Genomic DNA, 25,406 nt, shown 5'->3' on the forward strand with positions numbered 1-25,406 from the left:
TTTCCATCTCTCTCTGCCAGCCCAGATATTTGGCAGCAAGCGCAAACGGAGTAAAACATCTTGATGCAAAGGTGACGACAAAGCTGTCTCTGCTCCTCAGCACCGCAGTCCATATTAGTGAGGAAGGAGGGCCAGGCTCCTGGAAGCAGCAGGCACACTCTGTGTGGGCTGAGCTCACGCTGCCTCGTAGAGTTTGCACAAAACACGAGGCAATTACCCAGCTTGGATGTTTGTGTGCAAGGTGTCTGCTTCTTAAGAGTAAATCACAGCCCTCTGAAACATTGCAAACCTAAACACGTAGCGTTTTATTGCACTCTACAGGGCTCTTGAGTTTTCTGCAGTAATAAAGAGAAGTTGATGTGCCATCTGCAATAAAACAATAGGAACATTATTGAATTTCCTGGACCTTTCATATAAATACTAATACGGCTGGTTTTGTCTATTTCTCAGTGTTTTGGAATGGCAGAAGAATTAATGGAAAGAAGACAATTCTGGGAAAACGAGATGTGTTACTGGTTTGTTACTGTGGTCCTTAAGCCCAGAAGTGCCTGTCATTGATATCTTACTGTGGATGCACAAATAGTGCTAACTGCTGGTAAATGGATCGTGTCAGTCCTTCCAGGACTGTTCCTATAATAGATGTTGAGTGAGAAGTCCTCTAACATCGCTACCAGTGCAGCCCTTGTCTGCTTGTGACTGCAAGATGTTGTTTGAATAAATGCCTGCACTTGTTACATACAAATAGTTTAGGTGGAAAAGCCTCAGAAGGGACAAGGATGAAAAGTCTTTGTTTCTGGGAGCTCCCGGGCTGCACAGCTGATGCATATTTCCCTTCAGGTCTTATCGAGCCCTTTTCTAAATAATTTATCAGCTTGCCATGGCTTGAAGTATTTCTGCTGATTAAATTTAAGGCTTTGCTTTATTGTTGTGTAGCTACATAAATTTGTGTGCTGCAGGAGTGAAAAAACACTTCAGACATTCTTTTATCTGCAAAATACTGCAGTTAAACAATGTTCAGTCACCTCACTGCTATTCTCAAATGAAAATTTGAACGGGGGAAGGACGCAGCAGATGACAAAGGTGCAGACACACGGCGAAGAATTCATCTTTACAGAATTTTTCTGAACAGGTTAGAGCTTTTGCAGTTCAGCACGGTGATAATTCAGGTTCCAGTAAATGAGTGGAAAGAAAAATAGAGACAGCCTTTTGTATTACCACATGCCAGGGGTTTTGACTTCTGCTGGGCGCTGAAGGGGTTAAACATGAGGGTAATCTGGAAAGCAGGCTCAATTACAGGGGATAAATGGGGTTGCTTAAGCAGCTGAGAATGAAAGGAGAAAAAGGCAGTGAAAGTGAAGAGCTGGGACCCCATAGTGCAGGTCTGGGAAATCGTCCTTGTGATGGCTGTGCTTGAGGGAATCTGCAGCTTGCTGGGTTAGGGGAGGCTGGAGGAGCTGGGCAGAACCAGGGCACCGGTTGTGGGACCAGCGTTACAGATTTGGGCCTGCAGCATCAGGAGAGCACAGTGATAAAGGAGAGCCCTTAGCTGGGATAATGCTTTGTGTCACTTTAATTGCCTGCAATAAAGTACTGGTGGAGTTTCTTTTGGAGATTCATGTGCTCAGTGTTTAGATAAGAAATCGATCACACTGGAATGGTACTTCTCTGCTTCTGGTTTCCTTCTGTTACCCTTTGCAGAATGCTGCCTGTGTCAGGTGCAGCATAGCAGTGAATGACTCACAGGAACAGTTTGCTAGTACTGGCAGTGAGAAATGAGCGTTTTCCACATTGTTTGTTTACAGCTTTAATTTTGGCAACCTTGCAAGTTACACCATTCAAAAGGAAGGAACTTTCCTTAGTTAAAAGTCAACAGTGCTTTGTTTGCAAATAGAAAATACAAACTGGATTGAGAGTGCTGCTGCAGTGAGATGCTTTGTGGAGGTGAGCAGCTGGCGTGGATCTTCATGAGCAGAAGCAACTGTTGCATAAGTCCCAGCTCACATCCATTTATCAGCACTTGCAGAACTCGAGTTCTCTGCTGTGGCACTGTACAGAGGACAGAGAGGAGGAGGGTGCACTGCTGCTGCCCTGCACAGCACCTGAGCAGTGGTTGGAGTGTGCTTTTCTGTGTTCTCTGGGCTGCAGCTCTCAGAGCTGGGATGCAGTACTTCTGTAGGAAAGCACCAATTGCCCCTTGTCAAATATGAGGTTGACCTGTGATTTCTGGCTTCATTCTTAGATGCCAGACATTGTTTTTTGTTGTTTTTTTCCCCTCCTTGTAATGGATATCTCATTTCTTGGCTTCTGGCCTTCCACAGAAGTGAGTTTCCTTGGTTTCCATTCCTGCGTATTCACCTTCATATGAGAATGGGGCTGTGTAGCCCAAGGCAGAATTGTAGGTTGAATGATGCACAGTTTGCATAATTCGGGATCTGGTATAAAGTAGTCTGGAGAATATGCTCATTAAATTTGCATGAAATTACAGCTTTTTTTTTTTTTTTTGTCAGGTATGGCTTCTGACCGCTTTCTTTATTTCAAAACTGTCTGGAAAATTTTACCTTTCTCTCATCACGGCCTATAATTTGACACTCTTGTGATTTCTGCTAGTCCAAATGAATTCCAATTGCCCTCCTGTACCAGATGCTTTTTGCATCTGATAGAAACTTTCCCAGTTCTACCATTGGCAGGTTAAAAAGAAAGTTTCCTGAAAGAAAGCTATGTCAGAGATGCTTACCTTCCTCCATTACTTGTGAAGTGCATTAACACTGAAGGCACAGGGCTTGCCTCATTTAAAACCAGCATTTTACATTTTTGTGAAACCTTTCTTTTCCTGAGGGTCTTTGCTCAGCTGGTGGTGAGCCGAGGAGCGGATGGTTGTGACTCCCATAGGTGTGCTTTGCTAAGGCTTAATTTCCTTTTAATGGCACTACAGCAGCTTAGAGGAGCTGTGGAGAAAGGCTCTGTGGAGCCAGGCTTTGGTGCTGGGCCCTGCGAGATCTGGGGCATGGAGCCCTCTGAGCTGCCCTGAGATCCAGCTGACTGGTTCTGCTGGGACCTTGCTTTTGTGTGGGAACCTCTATTTCAAGCTGAAGGTCAAGTGTGCTGTGGAATTTGGGATTTTTACTTCCTCTGATAAGTCACTTAATGGAGCGTGACAGCTTTGTACCTCTCAGAGATGTAACACAGTGAGATCTGTTGTTTGTTGTCTGTGCAGCATCTGTTCCCCACTCACCTTCCTGTCCTTTCAGGCCAGCAGCTCTGGGACTTCTCTACTTCCCCTGGTGACAAGCAGCACCAGCAAAGCCAAAGAGCTTGAAACACTGCATCCCAAATAATTTTTTATTCTTCCAACCACCTGCCCAAATAAAACAAAGGAACAGTCTGTCAATTACAGTATTGATTTTTCTGACTCGGGTGCTACATTCGTGTCTCTATTTTTCTTCTTTCCATTTCCTCTTTTTTGCAAAGATGCTCGTCTTCACTAATGCTGTATTTTAATTGTCTAAAGCTATTCTTGTTAGTATTTCCCAATAGCTCCACCTGAATGGAACTCACTGGAGTGAAGAAGAAAAGAAAATCCCTCGTAGGGGAAGGACTAAGAGAGATCAGGAAGGCAAGATTAGAAATGCTTCTAGGAATCATTTTGGGGGGGTGGGAGCAGGGTGGCTGAAAAGCAGGTGTTGATATTTGAGAGTTCCTGCATCCGTAGCATCCCTAGTCACTGGGGCAGTGTAAGTGACTGCTATGGGCACTGTCACACAGCAAATTTCCTTCGGTTCCTTATGCAGTTCTCTTATCAAGGTTGTGCTGCTTGTATTGGAGTCACTTAGTGGGCAGACAGCTACATATCTAAACTGCTTAGTCTGGCAGATCTAGGAATGTTTTAGTGCATCCATCCCGTTCAATTTATGTTGTTGTACCCTTTCCTCACTCAGTTCAAAGAGGTGATGTGATAGAGGAGGAGCTTCTGCAGCAATCTTGTGTTGGAGAGGTAGAAGATTGGCCTAAGGGAACTGAGAAAGTCATTACTCATCACCAGTAGGCAAACCTTTCCCTTTTTAGTGTAGCAATAATAGAAATGTTAGTTAAGCTGTGGCTATATATCTTTTTTTTTTCCGTGTTGTTTGTGTTGGTTTGAGACTCTTGGCAATATTTATGTCCAGTTGTGCTCAATTATGCAGGTTTTCAAATAAATTTTTTCTCCTTTTTTTTTCCCCCCTCAATCTAATATCACATGGTGTGTGTTGCATCTTGCATCCACCAATGATTGATAGTCTCAGAGGAAATATCTCATACAATGCAGAGAAATTACTTTTTTTGGTGGCACATCTTCAAGGGAACAGTGACTCTTTCCTGATCAAACAAAGCTTCTTCCTTCTCCCTTCTATTCAGCTTCCCAACAGGTTTGTCTTAATTTCAAAGGAAGTGTAGCCAAGAGAGAAGATGATCATCTTAAGCCTCAACCTTCTTGTGTGTGTTTTCTGTTGTTGATGCTGTTGTTTCCCTCATTAGATATCTTGGGGCTTTGATAAGGTTTCTGAGGTTTCATTCCTTGCATTGCTTCCTTCTGCCTAATTAATTGCTAAGTTGCCTGCTGCACATCAAAGGTTGAGCATTTCCTAAAGAGTAACTAGTTAAGCATGAAAACTAATTGGACACATGACCTAATTATTGGTCTCTCTGTGAGTCATCCTTTTCCTTTATTTCTGTCGGATTTTTCTTTTAAAACAACAACAAATACTAATTGCTTCTGTGGAAGAAATATTACAGAGTTGCAAAAGGGAAAGTGGAAAAAAATGTGTTCTTGGTCTCCTTACCCTGGAGATGTAGAAATGTGTTTTTAGAGGAAAGAAAGGGAAAAACCCAGCAACGTTGTGACCTTGTTTAACAAAATTCAGTTTTCCTATGAGGACTACGTTTGCTGTTCTTGTTTTCCCAACAGCCTCTTGCATTTGGCAGCTATTTCAGGCTCTGTAAAACTTTGCTGTATCAATCCTTTGCTATCTTGTTAAAGATGACTGTCTTCAACGCAAACTGGCTTTTTTTTTTTCTTCTGGAAAAAAAAAGTTCCTCTGAGAAGAGGGGTCGACAAGTGTGAGTGCCAAAAGCAATTATTCCTGTTCTTATTCTATCTGAGAAACTGTTGTGTTATCAGTGAGTTTGATGTTAGCCCTGTGCTGTTTTGTAAAGCATCAGAGAAGAACAAGTAGTTCAGCCAGAAAAAAAAGAAATTGGGAGCTTAATCGATAGAGAATGGCACCTTCCTATGGCTTTTGAATGTGGAGAAAACTGGGGCACATCCTAGTAAGCAGAAATGCTGGAGAGGTCAGGCAGTTGAGCTAGGTGGTCTTCGAAGGCTCCTTCCAACTGAACTGTTGTTATGGGGGGGAAAGAAAGAGGCCCAAGGTGGAAACAACAGATATTACAGGTATGGGCTGGCTGAAGGTGCTTGTTCTGAAGCCGCAAAGACAAAGCAGTTGCATGAAGCTGTTTTGGGATCCGAACTGTTAATGCATTGCAGATCAGCAGTGATCTGGCATTCTGGAGCTAAGTCAACAAACTTGCAAAATCAAGTTAAGTGGGAAAATCCTCTGGGTCTTGCTGAAAGCTGCCAGCACTGCAGGCAGCAGTGACCTTGGAGGGAGGAGTTGGGCAGTGGCTTCCCCTGTGCTCTAAGTCTTGAAAGGTAAGTTTGAACCGTAATGAAAAGCACTTTTAGCTTGCAAGCAAACAAACTTCTTGCATTTTATTATCAGAGTGATGCACTAATGTGACAGCTTAAGTTAGAAGAGCTGTCTGAAAGTAGCAGATTTTAGAGTCATTAAACTGCTCAGGCAGCTGTTGGATGCTGATCCCTGCCTCAGGTGTGCTCTGCGAGGGAGAGCTGCCTCTGACCTGCTTTTCCTTTACTGCACCACCCAGCACCTGAGCTCCTCTTAGTTTTGAGATCCTTTATTTGAACACAAACGCTCAGTGATTGCTTTTTCTTGTTCTACTTTCCACGGTCTTCTGACAGTAAGATCCATCCTGATGCTGTATGCCTCCTCTCTGTTTTGTTTTGTATTTCCTCACCAAAATCAGACCAGAATTGGCAGAGAAGCAAGATTTTTGTGTTCTAGAGTGCTTCCATACGACCATTGTGCTCTTAATGTCTGTCTGTCGCAAGATGCAAAGAAAGACCTGATATTAGAAAGGCTTCTTGACAGAGATAAGCAGCTCTGCCTGCTCAAATCTGATTAACGTTTTTCTGTAATTACCACCCAGCCTCCGTGTGACCTATTTAAAAATACCTTGTCTTTGTGTTTGGTGGGGAGGAGCAACCTGCAGGGCCATGGCACTGCTCAGTGCTCCTTCCCATGCGGTGCCACTGGACAAGGATTCATCTCTGCAAACTTGGGCACGTGAATGGCGCTTTACTGGGCAGCTTAAGCTGTGTTCTGCACAGACAGCAGAGCTCTGTGCAGACTGGCGTTAAGAGAAAGCACTTTGCATTTGTCTTTCTGCTCACATCTCTAAGGCAGAACGAGAGAAGCCTGAAATACTATAATTTCACTCTTACTAATTTAAAAGTGTAGAGCTCTGCACGTTTGCTTTTTTTTTTTCCCCTCTCCTGATCCATTAAGATGTTCCTTAATCTGAATGCCACTTTGTGAAACAATTTTGTTGTTTTTTTTTTAATCAGAGGAAGACCTGAAATATCAAATAATTATTTAGCATTGATATCAACTCCTATCCCAGTATCACTCTAAGTTAAGTAGTATGTCCTGCTGAGGACATGCACGTGGGCCAGATGTAGAACCAGCAGTCTGAGGCTTCACTTCCACATCAGGCTGTGGTCCTGCAGCTGGGTCCCACCAGGCTCTCCGTCTGTATTTAACAAGAAGACACAGAGGCTGAAACTTTAAAGAGCTCTTAAAATAGATGTTATAAAGAAGGAATAGTACTAAAATGACACTGTTGCTGTGGAGCTGTGTTGACTAAGTCGGTTTTAAAGATGTGTCCTGGTCTGTACTTAAAATCCTGTTAGCGTATTTTGTGATGTGACCTGTCAGAGCCATCAAACTACCGTCAGAATGAGGGAAGGGATCTGGTATTGAGAAGCAGTGAGGTTCTTTTACCCATTCCTGTTGTTTATAAATGCACAATTATGTACATAGCCATCTTGGAATGTTTATTTTGAATAGGTAGGGAGGTCTCCTTACAATGCAGTATGGGCTGCTGGGTGAAATTTGGGTATGTCCTGGGACAGCCCTGCAGCACACAGCATCTTGTGGTTGCTGAGGAACACACCTGTCTCCCAAATCTGCTGCAGCAGATGTTCGAGGTTAGCACTCCTGGTTTTTGTCTTCCCTGTCAACGTTGGTTCTTCTTAACAGACGGCTCAAAGGTATTTTTTGGGAAGTATTGTTGAACACTGAATCCACACAGTGAGGATTAGGTACTTTAGAATTCATTTCACATTGGACTTAAAAGCAAGGTCAAAGACTCTGCAGAGGAAAGGTAAAGTCACTGCGCTGCTGACTACAGTCAGGTGAATAAATGTTCCACCCTCCCAGCTTAGCTCTAGTAATGCATTTTGTCCTGGACATCCAGCAAATTAAGCTGTTAAGTCTTGGCTGCTTGTGAATATATTATCATGTAGGAGATGAGATGTGTTTTTGAAGCCGGATGCCTACAGAGGACTTGCCTACGCCTCCCAGGAGCCTTTCTTGTGCTTGGTTTAGATCTTAAACCGAAGCATCCATAAGTAGAAGTATTTCTTCATTGTAGTTAATATTTTTTCAAGCTATCTATATCTGGTAATCAGACATTTTTGATGTCCTGGACAGTTTACCAAACAGTTTGAAGCACGCTTGTTGTAGCTGCAGCCTTCTGGGCTCGGGGCAGGCTGGGGGCAGCCCTATGGGATTTGTGCCTTGCTCAGGTTTGGCTGCTGAAATCCAGAAAGAGCAGCAAAGTCGGGGCAGTGCTCCCCTTGGTTCTGCTTCTCGTGAAGGAGTTATTTTCCGTGTAAATTGTTTATTTTGTTGGTGCAAAAATAAGAGTATTTTTGTACGCTTCACAGTTTGTCTACTTTTTGATGTGTTTTCAAAGCCCATGTAATTTCAGGATCCTAAATCTTTCTTTGATATAAGGAAAAATGTGTTTTAGTAAGTATTAAAATTAAATGGCTGTAAATCACAGGACTGGGATATTAATCACAGTTTTGAAGTAACCAAAGAGCAAAGTACTTTCTCTAGGAATGAAGGATGTCGCTTCTACTAAAGCAGCTCCAACATCAGAGGACCTGGAAGGAGGCCAAGATGCTGTCGGGGAGAAGAACGAGCGTCGAAATTAAGAGATCACAGAGCCCATAGTAATGAAGTTAATTTTAAGGAAATTAATGAATGGAAAACAACGAGCGGCGCCAATTGTTAGGAGCACGGGCTGCTTGTTAGTGTGATTGGAGAGAATTTGGGAAAGAAGCCCCTTGGGGAAGGGGACTTGGTGAGTTCCTCGGGGGCGGTGGGGGATGCTCAGTGTGTTGGGATGCGGTGTTGGTGTTGCCAGTGTCTCAGACCCCTCACTCCCGGAGACAAGAAGTGCTTCTCACCCTCCTGTCTGCTCTTAAGCAAGTCTTTGTACAGGGACTTCTCCGCAGATGCTGTGCTGTGCCCAGCATTGAGCTGGGGCTGCCACCTGGCCGGCAGGTCTGCGCCGCAGGCACGCGGAGCACACGTGACGTGGATATACATAGCAGTTATTAGCTCTATTTCTGTCGGTGGCACAGAGAGTGGTTTTTCTTCAGGCTTATCTGCTGAAAAGGTATGCTGTCCTTATGAACACTTTTTCATGCAGATCTTTTAATAAGCCTTTAGAAAGGCTGACGGTAATGAAATGTTCCCAACACATCCTGTGAAAGCCCTGTGCTATTGCAGATCTGGGCTCACCTTGCCTTTTTGGGGGGGTTCTCTCGAGCCATTTTGTTGTCCTGCATTGTGGATGTGCTGGTTACCACACCGCAGTATTCATACCCTAAAGCTGATGTCTAAAGTGACGCTGAAAGCTTACAATTGCTTTTTCTTACACCATTATTCAGGATCAGACTTTAATATACTGGCCAATGAATTAAAAAGGACTGATTTCTTTTTTTCTTTTCTTTTCTTTTTTTTTGCATCTTTAGCTGTTTGATTCTACTGTTACAAGACAAGACCAGTATTTATCAAGAGCATTTCTTTACCATTTGTTATATTAACAGTTTTTCAGGCATATATGCAGTAATTATACTGCATATGTGTATATGGTATAATCAGCCTTCACAAACTCTCTTTGCATCTTAAGGCTTACAGAACTGCTAGCACTTGGCATGGCACGAAGGGTTTGGTTTTTCAGTTTCTTGTGTATCATTGTATTCAACACTGATAATTGTGCCTAAACACAGCAAGTGTGCATGCATTGCTGCTCCTTCCTGGTTCTCTAATAGAAATATAGAAGAAAAACGTTGGGCACAGGTGAAGATGCTTTGAATTCATTAGCTGGGACGGTGCACATATATTAAGATATTCATGATAAATAGGCCTTAAATAGTTTAAAAAAAAAAGAATACCCCTTGTCTCTGGACTTTGCTTTTGTAATGGAGATGTGGGTTGGCAGAGCTTTTATGCAAGCACACAAATCAGCCCAGAAGCACATGCGTGGAGATGTAGTTGTGCTGTGGGTTTGAGTAATCTTGATGTTTTCACCTTAATTCATTGCCATGTAAACAGGCACGTTCTTGCTGCTGACACTTTTCATTTTCTAAACGGCCATGTTATTCAAAATGTCTTTTTAATTATACTGAACCAAACACAAAAACTGTAACACCAAGCTTTGAAGGAGTTATGTTTTGGGGAAGACCAGTGCCAATGTTTTTTCATTGTTTTAAATGTGCTAAAAAATTAATGTTTTTAAAAAACATCAATTGTGCTGCCTTGCTGTGTGGCATAACAGCCATGGAATGATCTGGCTATCAGCTGCCTGACACCAACCTGCTTTATGGCTAAGCCAGAGTTTGTTCCAGCCGCTCGGAGGACGTGTTGCATCAAACTGACAGCTGCCCTATAAAGCGTGCAATCTGGATTAATTCAATTCTACTTTTATCACTTTACAGAAAAGCAAATCCGCTGTTTGTGGTGTTTGTCATTAGCAGGCCTTCAGCCATCTCAGGTGCTTTTTCAGTCCCTGGGTTGGAGCTGCTGATCTGTGCTCTGCCCAAAGCTGCTGCTGGGTCCGACCTGCAGGGCCGTTCCTCTGTGTGCGTGCTGGGGCTCAGCTCGTGGGGGCAGGAGGTTGGAACTGGGCACAGCAGTGCTGCAGCAGTTCCTTGTCACTTCAGGACCCGCTGCTTTGTCCCCTCTTCTGTTTGGATCCCTCATTACAAGATGGACTTTGAGATGCTGGAGCGTGTCCAGAGAAGGTCTGGAGCACGAGTCTTATGGTGAGCTTTCCTCCCTCCAGCCGCTGGCCCCATTGCTTTTGTTCCTTGGTAACTTATTTCCTTGGAAAGCCTTTCATAGATCCGTTTCTCAAAGTTGGGCATTGTTCCAAAAACATTCTCTTGCAATAATTAGATTGCTTTGATTCCTTTTAATTAAATCATGCTAAGTAGGCTGTCTGCGCGTGCGGCGAAGTCTCAGGTTCAATGCATCTTCTGCATTTGGAAACTGGGGTTCAGGGTGGATCCAAGACACAGTGCAGCAGCAGCACAGCATCCCACTGCATCCCCTTCTGCAGAGGTTCACCTTCAGCAGTACAGCTGTTCTGAGAAATGAAGTGGGAAAGATTATTACAAATCAGCATAAGGAGGAATCAGGCCTTGTTGGGACAAAACGTTTGTTGCAACGTGGGAAGCGCAGCGCTTGCTGAGGTTTGGGGGCAGCTGCCATACAAAGCCTTTAACACAGGTCATCTGATTTGTTTTCATCCCATTCAAAATAAAAGGAAAACCTGTCATGAGGTAGTGGTTCTGAGGCAGAGCCATTCATTTAGGCACAAAATCCATAAAACCGTGGGAATGACTTCGTGCAGCCAATAACTGCTGACGTTTCCCAGTGGGATAGAAGTAGGTGAATTGGTTTTCCCTCTCCAGTCAGACTCGTTCCGGGGGCTTCCTGTTCTCCCCCGCTGATCAGGGAATGCAGCATTGTTTTATTTATCCCCTGAAAGCGATGGGGCAGCAGTGAGGGGGAGGGGGGTGATGAGACAACTCACTTTCATCACTCACATTTGTAACGTTGTAGTTAAAACAAGTGCACGGAGCTGGCTTGGGGATGGGATGTGCTGCCCTGCTCCTTGGCTCCGGCTGGGAGAGCTGCAGGAACCTCTCTTAGTCCGGGAGATCCAAAAGGAAATTATTTTCCTTTACTGTAGGGAGTTCTGTGTGTTTTAATGATCTAGAGTCAGCTATTATTTATTCATTGATATTGATGGCTTTATAAGACATTCTCAAATTTTTACTCTCCCAAACTCATTAATTAATGATAGTGACATCTTTCAATTAGAAGTGCTGAGCAGTAACATGTTGTCCTTGCTTAGCAGTGTTATATGAATGTGCATCGTGCTAAAGACAGTCTCTCATTTCCCATAGGAAAGTGTCCTGCTGTCCTTAATCTGCAAGCATTTATAAAGCCTCTGCTGAACAAAAGATTAAAAGCATTGCAGGAAAAAACAGGATTTTTTTTGTCTTTTTCATGCGAACTGTAGTTTCTCCTTCAAGTTTGCTATTTAGCCTGTTTTGTCATAATATCTATAGCTGTCTGTATCTATCTCTGTGTTGTAGGGAAAAAGCACTTCTGCCTTTTGTGCTACAGATGACTGTGGTTGCAAATGGGAGCTCTCCAGGGCTGATGGATGCTTCTTTGGTCTCTGTTCTCCCACCTTCCCCTTTAGACTTTGAAAGCTTTCCTTCTTGAAGGAGGGAGCAGGACTCCTGGCAGTAGAGCTCAGCCTGTCTAGGAATGGGCATAACTGCATTATTTTTAACACAGCACTAAGTAGGCAAAGTGTGTGATGGCACAGCAGAACATTTGTTGGTTTGTATTCAACCTTAGGTTGATTTCAGCAGTTATTGGGAACAGCACTGTCCCAGAGGGCATCAAATGAAACAGTCAGCTGCTCCTCCACCCCACAGCTGGCATCCCCAGCCCATCAGGTCGACAAATTTTGACTTGTAATTACAGCACTTACTCTCCTGGTATTTATTCCATACCATTGAAAAAGGTCTTGAAAAGTCTTAAAAAAATAAAAAGAGGGATCGTCTGGTCTGCTTCCTTACTCGGATATCCATTTGTTGTGTCGTGCACCTGAATGATGTGTAATAAACTGATGCTGGGGAGTCCTGAGCTGACAGGTAGGCAATTGTCTGCTTATTTACAGGCTCCCTCCTCTCCATTTCATTCTCCTCCGCCCTGTGTTTCTCAGTGTGTAAATTATGTGTTTACAGTTGGGGTCTTTAGATCTACGGCCTTTAGTTTTAGGGTATGAATTCACCTCCATTAATTGCAAGCTGTATTTAATATTTATGCTAACAGGGCGTGAGGAGTGTTCCAATGAGCTTGTTCTCCTTCAAAAAGGGGAGCTGAAAAATTACCAACCACTCTGGTTATAGTGCCTGGTGAAGGTGCCAGCAGGCAGAACGTGATTTAAGGTGCACGTTTTTGCACATCAGCACCTTGATAACAACGCTGAAAGAGGAGAGAAAGATGTGATGGGGCGACTGTGCTAAGATTAATGCAGCCTCTTACCTTTCCGTAGTGTGGAAGTCCCCAGGAAGGATGAGTGTGTCAGATCACTGGCTCGCTCTTAATATTTTTTTTCTATTTGCTTGCTTTGCTTCATGGCTGTAATCATGCAAATGATACCATTCATTCTATCCATCCTGCCTACTGGCTTGAGGTACTGCATATTAATTGAGCAGCGTGGTATCTATTTTTCAAGCTGCATAGCTAAGCAAAACATTTTTATATTAAATAACACGTTTCGTGTCTTTTACTATGATATTTTAAGACTTTCTTATCCTTGCATGCTATAGAAGGAAGGTTAAAAGCATTAACTTCTGAGACCTTGACTTATAAGCAGGCTTTCAACAGCAGATTTTGTAGATGTGTGTGTACAGTTGTCCCACTCTTAGACTTGGTGGTTCTTTATTTCAATACATCAGTACTTTTTAAGGCATTGTGATTCTGGAATCTCAGTCTCTCTGGAAGTCTGAAGAAGAGAGAGATACAGGACATTTGGAAGACTTGCTGTTATTATTTGGCCTTGCTTCAAGAAAATGCACTTTGGAGTACAACAAACTAGCTTACTACATAGACATCTTGAACTCAGTTGAGCAAAAATGTTTTGAAGTATTGGGTTCTTTTAACATTTTTTTCCCCCAAACGTAGAAATGTGCTATGAATCACAAGCTTGTTGAGTTAGGTGGCTAGGATTGATAACACAGAGTCCATCCCCAAGGCTGTGATAGTGAGCCCAGGTGCTTCCAAAAGCAAGCTGAGGGCTTTTGATAGTTTTGACCTTTTCTTACCCCTGTGGGAATATCAGGTTCGTGTGTGGGTTGTTCTGCACGTGTTCCCATACACCAAGTGGAGGGGTACTTTGTTTGCAAATAAGTCCAGTAAACGTTTTGTCATCTTTTTCCAGTGTGCCTAAGTATAGCAATGCTTCTGTCTTAAATAGTTGCCTGCCTCTTAAGTAGATTTTTTTTTCACATTTATGACCAATGACCCTGTATGTCCACAGGCCAGGTACAAGCAGAGCCTGGATCCGACGGTGGACGAGGTGAAGAAGCTGTGCACATCCCTGCGGCGCAATGCCAAGGAGGAGCGGGTGCTGTTCCACTACAATGGGCACGGTGTGCCCAGGCCGACGGTGAACGGGGAGATCTGGGTCTTCAACAAGGTGAGAAGCAGTGCTGAGACAGCTGAATCTCCTTCATGGCTGTGTAAACGCTCACGGTGTTCTGTCACAGTGATGTTTTCAGGGTGTAACTTGCCTACAGGTGTTTGGTTCTGTGCCGACAGCTGTATGCCTTCTCCGTGTTCTTGAAGTTGAGTTCTTAGCATGGAGTTAGCTTCGCATCCAGGTTGGATATTAGGAGCAGTTTATTCCCAGAAGGAGTGGCCAGGCACTGTGGCACAGCTGCCCAGAGGGGTGGGGGTGTCACTGTCCCTGGGGGTGTGAGGGATCCCGAGGGATGTGGTCATTGGGCACGGTGGGATGGGTTGGGGTTGGACTTGGGGAACTTAGAGATCTTTTCCAACCTCAGTGATTCTCTGAAATCTCAACTAACTGAATAATCATTGTTCAAATTGCATGAGTTTGATGCGGGAGGACAACAAATCGTACAATTAGCTCTCCTTCCAGATCAGAGAGTACTGAGGAACCTCAGCTATATTTTATGTATCTCTTATTTTTTTGTAAAGACTTGCCATGCCTGTTTAGCCATGATTTGTACAGCTATGTAGATCCCATGCAACACCTTTCTGGTGGTACCAGGTGTGATATAGATGCGATAGTAAAGCTATTTAGTGTTCTATTAAAAGGTAACTGATTTTGAAGGGAGTCTTAGGAGTGTGTGAGGTACTGCTGGTAGCGGGGGAGTGCATCCAGCTGACACAGCTTGCAGGGATTCGCTCCTATTTTATTTCAGGAACATACTGAACTTCTTTTCTCATACTTCTCATGTATTATTTTTGTAATTGGATGAGCATTCAGTAATAGCTTGAAAGAGCAAGGAGAGAAAGGCAGGGGAGAAAAGTGCAAAAGGGCATCACTTTATTCGGGTGCATCTCTACTGGAAGCTCCATTAGTATTCTGACCACCATCCTAAATGATTATTTTGAAGCCGAATTTGGTGTTTAAGAACAAATAGGAGTGACCTTCTTCTTACTTAACAGCCAGTGGGTAATAAATAAGCCAGTAAGAATGCTGAGCAGAATGTGTTACACATGGAAGAAGAGGAAATTACTGCTCAATGAAGTTGTGTGCTGTGCCAAACGCTTTATTAAGAGCTTACTGGGTCTTTGCCAGTTTGCCTGCAGTTTCAGCTGGGGAATGTGATGTGGGCTCCTCTGGTTATGAAGAGCTGAGGTCTTTTATGTATCTTTGTGGACTGTTGGAAAAGAACCTTAATTATCATAAATGTTGACAAGTAACAGTGCAACTTGATAGCATTGGTAACATTGCAGCATGTTACCAAATATTGACTTTTTTCTTTGGTAGAGAAGGAATTGGAAATAGAACCTTTAATTGAAACAAAGCATCAAGATGCAGTCATGCTTTTCGTGCATTTATTGTGAGCATTGCTGAAGTAATAAGAATCCATGTTCTGTGTGGTTTTGCTCACTGCTGCTGTCTGACAAAATCACAGTGTGGTTTTAAGAAGAAAAAAAAAGAAACAATGAGAGACTGCAGAGTTCAAACAAGTTTATCACAGAGTTCTGGGGAACCCCTCTGAAAAGCAGAAGAATGCTCTTTGAAATGTTTTTGAGTTTTTTAAAGAAATTGATTATGAAATTAATGCAAACTCACTTTCTTGTTCAGTTGTGCTGTTCCTTTCCACAGTCGCAGGTGGGTGTTGGGAGATGTTGGTTAACCCACGGAAACTTTTTTGTTATGAAACTCAAGTCTGAGAACAAACCACAGAGTTCTGTCATGCCCACAGCCCCAGCAGCAGATCACCCTGAGCAGCCACACTAGGAAGCCATTATTTAACACTCTTTTCTCCTTCAACTTCTCTCGTTGGCATACTATTAGCAGGCTTGATAAGCTGTGTGTGACCCCTACAGTAATCATGGAACGTAAATTTGTGCTGGTTTGCAGTAGCACAATATTTGTCAGAGCTGCTGTCCTGAGCTGCAGCAGCATGCTTTATAAATTTAAAGTTAAAACAACGTGTGTCCCTAAAATCTCATCAATAATACGTGTCAGAGCAGGTTTTCTTTATGCAACTTACTGTGACATCCTTGGGGTGTCCTTATGAAAGGTTTGTGCCAAGAGTAAGTTGTTCATGTATCATTCCATCCTGTAACAATTTGCCAAGCTCCTAACTCCCTGAAAATTTTGTAACAAAACAAATTTTCCCATTAATTTTAATAGAACAATCAAAACTTTTTATGTATAGGCAAAACTGACTTAGTATTACCTACCTTATCCAACATATGGTCTCGAATCACTTCTGTCTTTATATACGCCAATGTGTCCTTGAAAATTTGATTTTTGTCAAAGTTTTATTACAGCTATTTTAAGTCTCTTGAATTTAAATGAGAGTTACGGTCCCATCCATCATGCTGCTGATGTTAATAGGAGCACTGCAGCTTTTACTGTTGGTTTCGGGCAGCGCTCAGCGCGGTACCAACATGAGCAGGTTGCCCTCTGGCTGCGGATGGTTGATCCTCTGGTTCTGCAGGCAGCCACACTACGTCCTGCAGTGACTCTTCGTGGGCTCAGGCAGCAGAAATCTCCTCTGTTTGTATTTTCAGTTCTGCTCCTGAGGTTGAGGTTCGACTCCTCATAGCTAGCTTAAAGCCTGAGCTTTCATCCTCTGTTTCTTTAAGGAGCTGTTGCCTTCAATTATTTTGTTAGAGGAAGAGGAGGAGGGAAATACTTCATGTTTATAGAAACAGAGCTGTTGGTACTTGACTTTGCTTTGTGGGCATTCTGATGCTGGATAATTCTGAAAGTTGCACAGAAGCTAATAAAATCCTGAAGCGTCTCATTAAATTAAGATGGGGTGGCTGCTGATGGGTTGCGTAGTCTTAATTATCAGTCCTGATTTATTGATGGGATTTTCAGTTTCAGATGATTGATGTTAAATTAAAGACATCTGGTTTACATCTTTGATCAGCATTGCAGAAATTTGAGCTAAAATGTGGACTGTTAAACGCTGGTTGGAAGTTGTAAGGAGTGCTTTGATGCACACTGACATCTCAGAATTTTAGTGTGAAGTTCAGTGTTTCAAACAATACCACAAGGAAATCTGATTTGTTTTCTGTACTGAAGTTGGATTTGTAGTTCTTATTAGTAGATGTTAATCAAGATCAATATCAACCAACATGTCCAGAGTTCAATCCAGATTTTATTTTGTGGTTTCAGAATTGGATTTTATCACGTGTATTTTATTACCATGGAAGTGCTGTTGCCTCTCTGCCTCTTTGTAACTTCAGTTTTTCTTCCTTCTTTCAGAACTATACTCAGTATATTCCTCTGTCCATATACGACCTGCAGACTTGGATGGGCAGTCCTTCCATTTTCGTCTATGATTGCTCCAATGCTGGCCTTATTGTCAAGTCGTTCAAACAATTTGCACTACAGAGGGAGCAAGAGCTGGAGGTGAGATCACGACCTGCTGCAACGCTTTTTGTTTCTGTTTGTGCAGTAGGGTTAAGTTTAAGCTTCTTTTGCCATAGACAGCTGAAAAAAAAATGTTTAAAACCACGTTGAAATCCAAATTAGTTTGCAAATGATTTTGCCACTCCGGTCTGTCTGGTTTGGTTTGCTATTCTATTCAAGTTTGAATAATTTTTAATACAAGTGCTAATTAAATGGTAATGTTAATAGAATCAATTTGTGCCCTAATGGTCTTTTCTGCTGAGATAAATGCAGAAGTGAACGAGACATATTTATTTTAGATTCAGAAGTGTAGTGTGTGGGTATGTATTTGGATGCAGTTCGTGTTGTTGAGCCGAATGCAAAATTGTGAAACCAAATTAAATAAACCTGGTGCACAGAGGGACCATCGCTGATGATTTTAGTTTCAAAGAATGCTTAAGCTGGATGTGTTTCTGATGGAAAGCTGCCTTTCATTGCAAATATAATTATTAATACATTTTTTGAAGTAAATTTGAAATGCAGAGTGAAAGGTAAGGAAGCAGGAGTCGTCCTGGGATACGGAGTTCTTTGCTCCCAGATCCCCCTGCTTGCTTCAGCCTGCATAGAAAGCACATTTTTGAAGATTAACTTTTTGTACTTTTGTTGTTCAAAGAGATGAAATTAAAAAAAAAATCTTCAAGGAAGAATATTAGTTAATGGGCAACTGACTGCAGCAAGTATAACTGTCAGCGGGTGTTAATACTAGTCCTGGCTCTAATTCCTTTCATCCCAAATGCCAGTTTTTGAAGATGCTTTTGTGATGACTTTTTGGCAAGTAGAAATACACTAGTAACAGACACCAGCCTAATAGCTTCAGACATGTAGATCTTTCCAGCTTTCCTGCCCTTTTCAATCAGTGACTTTGCTGTACTTTGTAAAGATTCTTCCCAAAGTCTGTGGCTTGGGAAGAATATAAAACTGCAGACATGGATCAATGGTATTGGTAATAGATGCCTTTTTGGAAACCACAATCTTTTTAAGTCAAGGAAATTGTCTGGTGGTCATAATCTGCTCTCCTTTTTCAAGTTTTTTTTTCTTTTATTTTTTTGTCAGCCTACAACTTTCATTGCAGTATCTTCTAAGTCTTTCTGTTTGTAAAATAAGCCCTTAAGATTTCTTCTTTTGTTTTCTCACTCTATTCCTAAGCACGTTAAAATGGACCCACCCTCACTCTCCCTCCCTTTCCCTGCTTTCTCTATGAGGCTCTTCTCCTTGGCTCTTGTGGGGCTCTGCAATGACCCTGCTGGTGTCCGAGTTCATGAAAAGCAAAGTGATGCTCAGAGGGGCTGCTGGGGTGATCAAGATAATTGTTAGCCCATCTTACCGAAAGGAGATTAGAGGAGCTTGCTGTTTTCTTAATCAGATAGAGTGAAGGCTGAGGGAAGATGTGGCTACGTGTATAAATTCCTTGAAGGATAAGCTTATGGGAGGAGAAGTATTCCTAGGATACTGTTGACACAAGAGCAATTAGGTATATAGCTGCCCGTGACTAAGTCTAGTCTACAAGTGGGTAGATTTTAGAAAATGCAAAGAATAAGGTTCTAGAACAACTTGCTGGCTGGGGTAATGGAAACCAACTATTTCTCCATACGTAATTTTATGTGTCTGAGAACATCCATGATGTGAGATGGATGCTGGAGGTTGCAGGAGGCCGTGCCTGCAGACATTGCTGGCGGAGGTTCTGATATCTCAGCTTTTTGCAAACTGGCACAATCAAACCTCTTACTGTTGGGAATGCTGTGTCGAGTTGTGCTATCTTTATGCCTTGGGTTTGCTGTGTGTATGAAGCCTTCACTAATTCCTGAATGTTTCCTGGCTTTCTCACAGTGCAGCCCTCTGCCAGAGTAAACTACTGCAGTAGTCGACTATCAGTTATAAAGTTATTATTCTGTAGCCACAGCTAATATGCAGTTTTTTAGATACTGATAGTAATGTGTTTCTTCTTAATGTGCCTTCCATTAGATATTTAGAAATTAGTTGGTGAAGTTAATTAAGGAGAGAAAATACTGTGAAGCATAGAGAGGGTGAGGAAGGGATTACATGCCATGAAACTGCAGTAGATGGAAAATCATTTGACACAAGCGACCAACTAAGAAATTGAATTTTCAGATTAAACACACATTGTAGCTCATGGTTTTCATTAAGTGCTGTGTGTCGTACTTCGAACAATCAGAATTCATATTTTTTCCCATTATTCTTCTAAGTTTTCTGTGGTATTAAGTATGGTCAAGCAATCTTTAAATGCATTTGAGAGATAGGCAGACAAGCCAAATATCATGACTTTCCAAGCAGATACGGAGGCTTCACTTTGTGCAAGATGAATGTTTTTATCTGCAGTGTTACAGCATTGATCAGTGAGGGCCAGGATGTGGTCTCCATTTACCACAGGCTCAGATCCAGCCACAGGGATCCCTGCTCACTGGCCAGGTGCCATCAGATCATGTATAGTTCTACCAGGACTATAAGAATTAGTTGCAACATATTTAGAGGTATGCTTGCAATTCCATTCTATTTCATTCTGTCTGTAGAATATAAAGGCTTTCTTAACTCCTCCTTAATGTAGAATCTAAATCTTATTCTGTCTTCAAGGAGTAGAGGCACAAAAAGGAATAACTTGTGAGTGATAGGAAGCAGTTAAACGCTCCTCTAAGATACCTGAGGAAGGATAACACTGTACCATGCAGTGCTGCACTGTGTTCTTTAGAGAGCTGCCTCCAAAATTGCCCTTGAATAGTAAATTAAAAAAAATGCCTTTTGTTAATAAATAAGATATTGCTGATCTGTGTGAGTGAAGGGCTGCACGGCTGGAAAGAAGTACATCGGTTTCAGTAAGATGATGATGGTGACTTCGTGTACCAGAGGCAGGAATCTGTCATGTCTTATCCTGGCAGACACATCACAATTGGAAATATTTTTTATCTTCAACAAGACTGCTTCTCTGAGGGAGGTGAGGAGCAAGGGCAGAAGATGTAGCTTGGGGCTGGTCCCTAAGGCACCAAAGCCAGCTGCAAACAGCACCCAGCCACTTAGCACCATGGCCTGGATGTGGTGCTGTAGAAACAAGTGTGATATATCAGATTAACAGTTCATTTTTGCAGTTGATCCTGCCTTTGGGGGGGAGAAAGGGAGGAGGAAAGTGCAGGGGAAGGGTTGTTCTAATGTTTGTAACAGATTGCTGTTGTTTTCTTTTCCCAAAAAATATTTTTAAGAGCTGGAAACTGACCCCAGCTTTTGGAAACAGGAGTTCGTGCTGTTGCTTTCCTGCTTGATGTCCTGTTTGGCACTGCTGAGCACCGTGGCAGGGATTCTGGCTGCCAGGAGGTGCTGGGGCTGGCAGGACTGACCTCGTGCTGCTGTCAGGAAGCAGCAGGGGAATGGTTCCTACAGGGCTGGCAGTAACCTAGTTAGAAAACACCTTGCATATGCCTGCTTTTGAGCTTTATAACATATAATGGAAGTGAAGGCAATGGATGCTTTTAATCATCCCATTAGCTAGCTCTGATGATTCTGTGAGCGCATATAAATACAGTGTAATTCTAGAAAATTAAGCAGGCGTTTTAAGTGTGCTGTGCTAACAATGATAAAACAGTAGGCTGGATATTTCTGATTAATTTTCTGTGTAATTGTGACATGGTGTTTCCTCTGTCTCATAATTATTCCATATAGAATAGATCTGTAAGGCCACGTTTGAGATGTGCAGAAGGGAAGGCTGAAAAGTGTCATCTGGATGTGTGCTTCGCTGCAAGAGGTGCTGCCTTTTGGTTTTCAGATGTGTTGTTTGAGTTTCAGACAGTGCAGCTCACAGCTGTGTGCTGGTCTGTTTTGCTCCTACCTGGCTGGGAGCTCAGCGTTGCAGTGGCAGTGCTTCTCCCCTCCAGCAGCACGTGTAGTCCTGATCGGAGCTGAGGAACTCACAGGTTTTGTTTTTCCATCTTCAACATTAATTCTCAAAAAACGAGCTTAACAACAGTGTGGCAGAATGTTATCTGGCATTAGCATCATGTCTGGGGGGAGAGATTTTCTAATCCACCATCTGCTAGGAGAGAGGAACAATATCTTCTCAGGGGAAGAGGATTCTCATAGCAGGAATTCTGTCAAGCTAGCAAGTCTGGCCAACACTTGTGATGACAACGAGTTTCTGTGCTGGGTCAGTTTCTCCCAGGTTTCACTCACACGTGCCCGTCTTGTTTTTTCATCAGGTGTTTGCTTCTCACTGTGGCTGCATGTGGACATAAATGCTTTCAGTAACAGCAGTTTAAAAGAGGTGCATCGTTTCCCTTTTCTGTTAGTCCCAGGCAGCAATGCTTGCAAATGTGTTAGCTCGTCCTTCTGACAGTGCTCTTGCAAATAACAAACCCAGGTGCTCCTTGGCTGGGGCAGATAGTTTGTTTTCAGAACAAATTAATTTCCACCATCTTACAGGAATGATTTCAGCCTGTTTCCGTATAATTGAAAAGTTAACATTATCACTGTTATTTAGTCTGAAAGGCTGTGTGTTGTCAGTTGCCCTGAAGTAACAAGAAGTGAAATGAGAAGTGCTGTGTTGATACTAAGGGTGTTTTTTACCGGGCTGATCCAGGAAAGTGTGCATCGCTCTGTTCTGAGAGCACGATTCTGCTGAAGAAGCTGTGAGATGGTTATGGGCTGCTGCAAGGTCTTCATCTAATTGCTTGTTTACAGAACTGCTGAGACACGAAGGAACGACGATTGTAGATAAATATGTATTATTAATAATTTTGATAACATTTCGCACAGGGAAGCATCGCTCAGTTTGTTTACTATTCTTACAGTTGTGCATTAGTGCATTCTTGCTGCTGTGCTTTTAACCTTTTGTTAGCCATGTACTTCCTCTGTGTCTCTCCCTAATGAGTTTTATCCTTGAGGGTGCTGAGCAATCTAGTCACAGTCTGACTTTGGTGGATGTTCCAAGTAAAGAAGAAGTTAATACTGGGCTCTACCCTCCTTTGTCTTTCATGCTTGGTAAAAGAATGTTTTGCTACATCATTATCCCTAGAAATCTAACAAGGTCTGTAATTACTAGCTGGTACTCCGTGTTCACTTTTTGCTTGTTAATTGTTCATCTCCTAATGGGCAAATATTTATATTGCATGTGTCACAGCTTCTTTAGTTAATCTTACTGCGCAGAGCCAGGAGTTGAGCAGGAGCTCCTTCCCCATCAGAGCAGAGAGGCACTACCAGCACACAACAACCAGCAAGGCTGCAGTGCTTCACACTGCTCGGGAAGCAGAAAATTCATCTCAATGTTCTCCCCACCTGTGGAGCTCATTCATGAAGATGCCTGGAGAGCAAATCTTTCTCTAAGAAATTAATAGCAGATGTGAAGCAGTTTGACTGCTCTGTATTTATACATCTGTAAAGAGCTAGCACTTTTCCACAGTCTGTCGTGCCTTTCCTCTAAATTAAAAGATATCTTCAGTATTGTCATTATCTTCCTTTGTTATTAGCATACAGGTTACATTTATGAGAAGTGCAGTAAGAACTGCTAGGTGACTTGGGTGTAGGTTCATTTCCACCCAAGGTATGGCATCAGTCTTTGCTGAAAGCAGAGTGGGGAGCAGAGTCAGATCTCAGCTAATTTGACCAACTTGTGAAAGCTGAAGTGTGTCACTGCCTCCTCTGGGGTTAGAATGGAAAAAGAATATTTAAAGAATCCAAAAAGTTGGTAGGTTGCAGAATTGGTGAAATAGCCACAGAGAAGCTTCAGGTGCTTATCAGGGTGCTTTGCTCAGCTAGAAAAATATGACTGTGCCAGGCTCGTGGTTTGTAATGTAAGTATTCCCCATAAACTCTTGTGAGACACAAAATTAATTTCCTCTTGAGAAGATGGAATTTCTCATTTATAAAGTTGGTAAATAATGAGTTTTCGTAGTCGACTGCATTGCCTTACTCAGGGCAAAAAAAAAAGGAACAAAAGGAAGTGGACAAAGTGTCTTTGAGTGGAAAGCATTCTGTTAGCCTGGATAATGCAGCATATGGGTCACTGTGCTGGGTCCTTGCTTTCCAGGTCCTGCATGAAGGGCAGTGAAGGCACTGCATACATTACAATCTCTTGGCACAATTCGTTTGATACCTTTTGAGCACCACAAATGAAAATTTTGGGTGGCTGAAGCATTTATTTTGTTCACCTGTTTCAGAAAGGCACAGGGAAGGGTTTTTTTTTTTTTCTCTGAATCTGAAGATCTGTTGCACTTCGGCAGCTCTTCATTGGTTATTTTCAAAACGAGATTGAAATTTACTTTCCTAAGTTTGAGTTCACCAATTCTGTGATTTCTGTGCTCTGTCCAGGTGGCTGCAATTAACCCAAACCATCCTCTTGCTCAAATGCCTTTGCCTCCATCGATGAAGAACTGCATTCAGTTGGCAGCATGTGAAGCTAATGAGTTGCTCCCTATGATCCCCGATCTGCCGGCCGACCTTTTCACATCATGCCTTACTACGCCAATCAAAATTGCTCTGAGATGGTAAGTTTCATCTCCACTGTTGTTGGCAAGTGCATAATTTGTGTTGTTGTCTGTTGAAATGATAGGTTTTCCTAATCCAAGTGCTTCGTTTAACCTAATGTTTCTCTGCAATATTGAATTACAAGATCTGAACTATGTGTCTGGGATGGACAGTTATTAATCAGAAGTAGAAAGGTGAAAAAACTGTTATCTTCTACTTATTACATTTTAGATTCCAGCTCAATATCTAGGTTTGCTCAGATTAAAGGATTTACTGTTCTGGGAATTAAATATCTGCTTCTTCAGAGAGCAGAAATAGTACATAGTGCAGTAACAACTTACAAATTGTCCTTCATACAAATGATATTCCAAATATTGCAGTTGCTGTAAACAATGCAGTAGCATTAAATAATGCTGTAGTGAAAGAGACCAAGCGATAAACCCAAGAAAGATGTTACATAAGGATACAAAAGCCTGCTAGATACAGGAGGAGCTTTGAAAGAACAGTGTTCTTACCCAACAGCGGAGAGGAGCAGCAGCAGTTTGGTGCCAGCTGAGGACGCGGTATCAGGAATCCAGTGTGTGCCTGCAGGTACAGAGCTCTGTTGATTCATTCCTATCAGCACGTTTCAATTGATCCTCTTAAGGTTCTTTGTAGTCCAGAATGAAAAACTCCAGGTCATTAGCTAGACTAGGTTAAAACAGGCAGAAGCAGATAGACGTGGCAGACAATCATAAGCAATTGAGTCACCGCATCTGCAAGAGTTATGATTTCTGGAGATGCTGATAATAACTTCACAAGTCAGATTCTCTCTGAGTTCTAAAAGCAGCAAACAAAGTGACTTAGTGGGGCCAGGTTCTGGTTTAGATCCATAGTGCCTTTGAATACCTAACTTTTGCTTGTAGGCACAGTCAAAAGTCTTTGATAGTTTAGCAGGGCAAAGAGCTGCAGTGACACAAGGATTATGTAGGAGGGAATTTTTGGGAAGGTTAATGAGAAAATAGTTTTCCAACCCATGTGTCAGGGACCTGGAGTCTGAAGTTGTGAGAAGTTGTGCTAGTGTTTCTGCCAAGGAATGGCAAACTTCTGAATGAGAGAGGCAGCTGTGCACTCCTCTCGTTCCTTTAATATCCTTTTTCTATTACTTTTTCTACTGTGAAAAATTAAAAATAGTATTGTTTATCTAAGATAAGTTTGATTGCAATATTAGGCACTCATTAGAACTCCCAAGTGAGCACTTGCAGACAGGTGACAGGGTTGAGCCTGCTGCTTAGCCAGTGGCATTTAATCTCTTTTAATCCTGAGAGAACAGGATGCTTCCCTTCCAGGCAGGTGGGGGAAGGAGCACTCTGGCTTCCAGTGCAACTGCTGCTTGGCAGTGCTACGAGGTGAGCTGTCTGCCTTGACTGGGGCTTCGTCTGCATCCTGGGTGCTGATATGGTCCTGGTAGGCTGCTCCTGAAGTCTGCCTACAGCATGAAAACTCTCAAGCTGCCTGCTTTCTTTAAAAGCTGAGGAAATCACTATGTGGCAAAATTCCTTGAGGGGAACTTTGAG

General features: G+C 42.5%; 1 protein-coding gene across 1 annotated transcript; it reads left to right on the plus strand.

Moving 5' to 3' along the window:
• The first annotated feature begins 13,731 nt into the window (after positions 1–13,731).
• On the plus strand, positions 13,732–24,421 carry LOC104913785 (regulatory-associated protein of mTOR-like). The gene is made up of 4 exons (XM_019621606.1): positions 13,732–13,917; positions 17,203–17,349; positions 23,695–23,870; positions 24,373–24,421. The coding sequence occupies exons 1-4, from the start codon at positions 13,732–13,734 to the stop codon at positions 24,404–24,406; spliced, it is 543 nt and encodes a 180-aa protein (XP_019477151.1). The 3' UTR covers positions 24,407–24,421.
• The last annotated feature ends 985 nt before the right edge of the window (positions 24,422–25,406 follow it).

This window comes from Meleagris gallopavo, chromosome 20 (genome assembly GCF_000146605.3).
Source record: "Meleagris gallopavo isolate NT-WF06-2002-E0010 breed Aviagen turkey brand Nicholas breeding stock chromosome 20, Turkey_5.1, whole genome shotgun sequence".
NCBI lineage: Eukaryota > Metazoa > Chordata > Aves > Galliformes > Phasianidae > Meleagris > Meleagris gallopavo.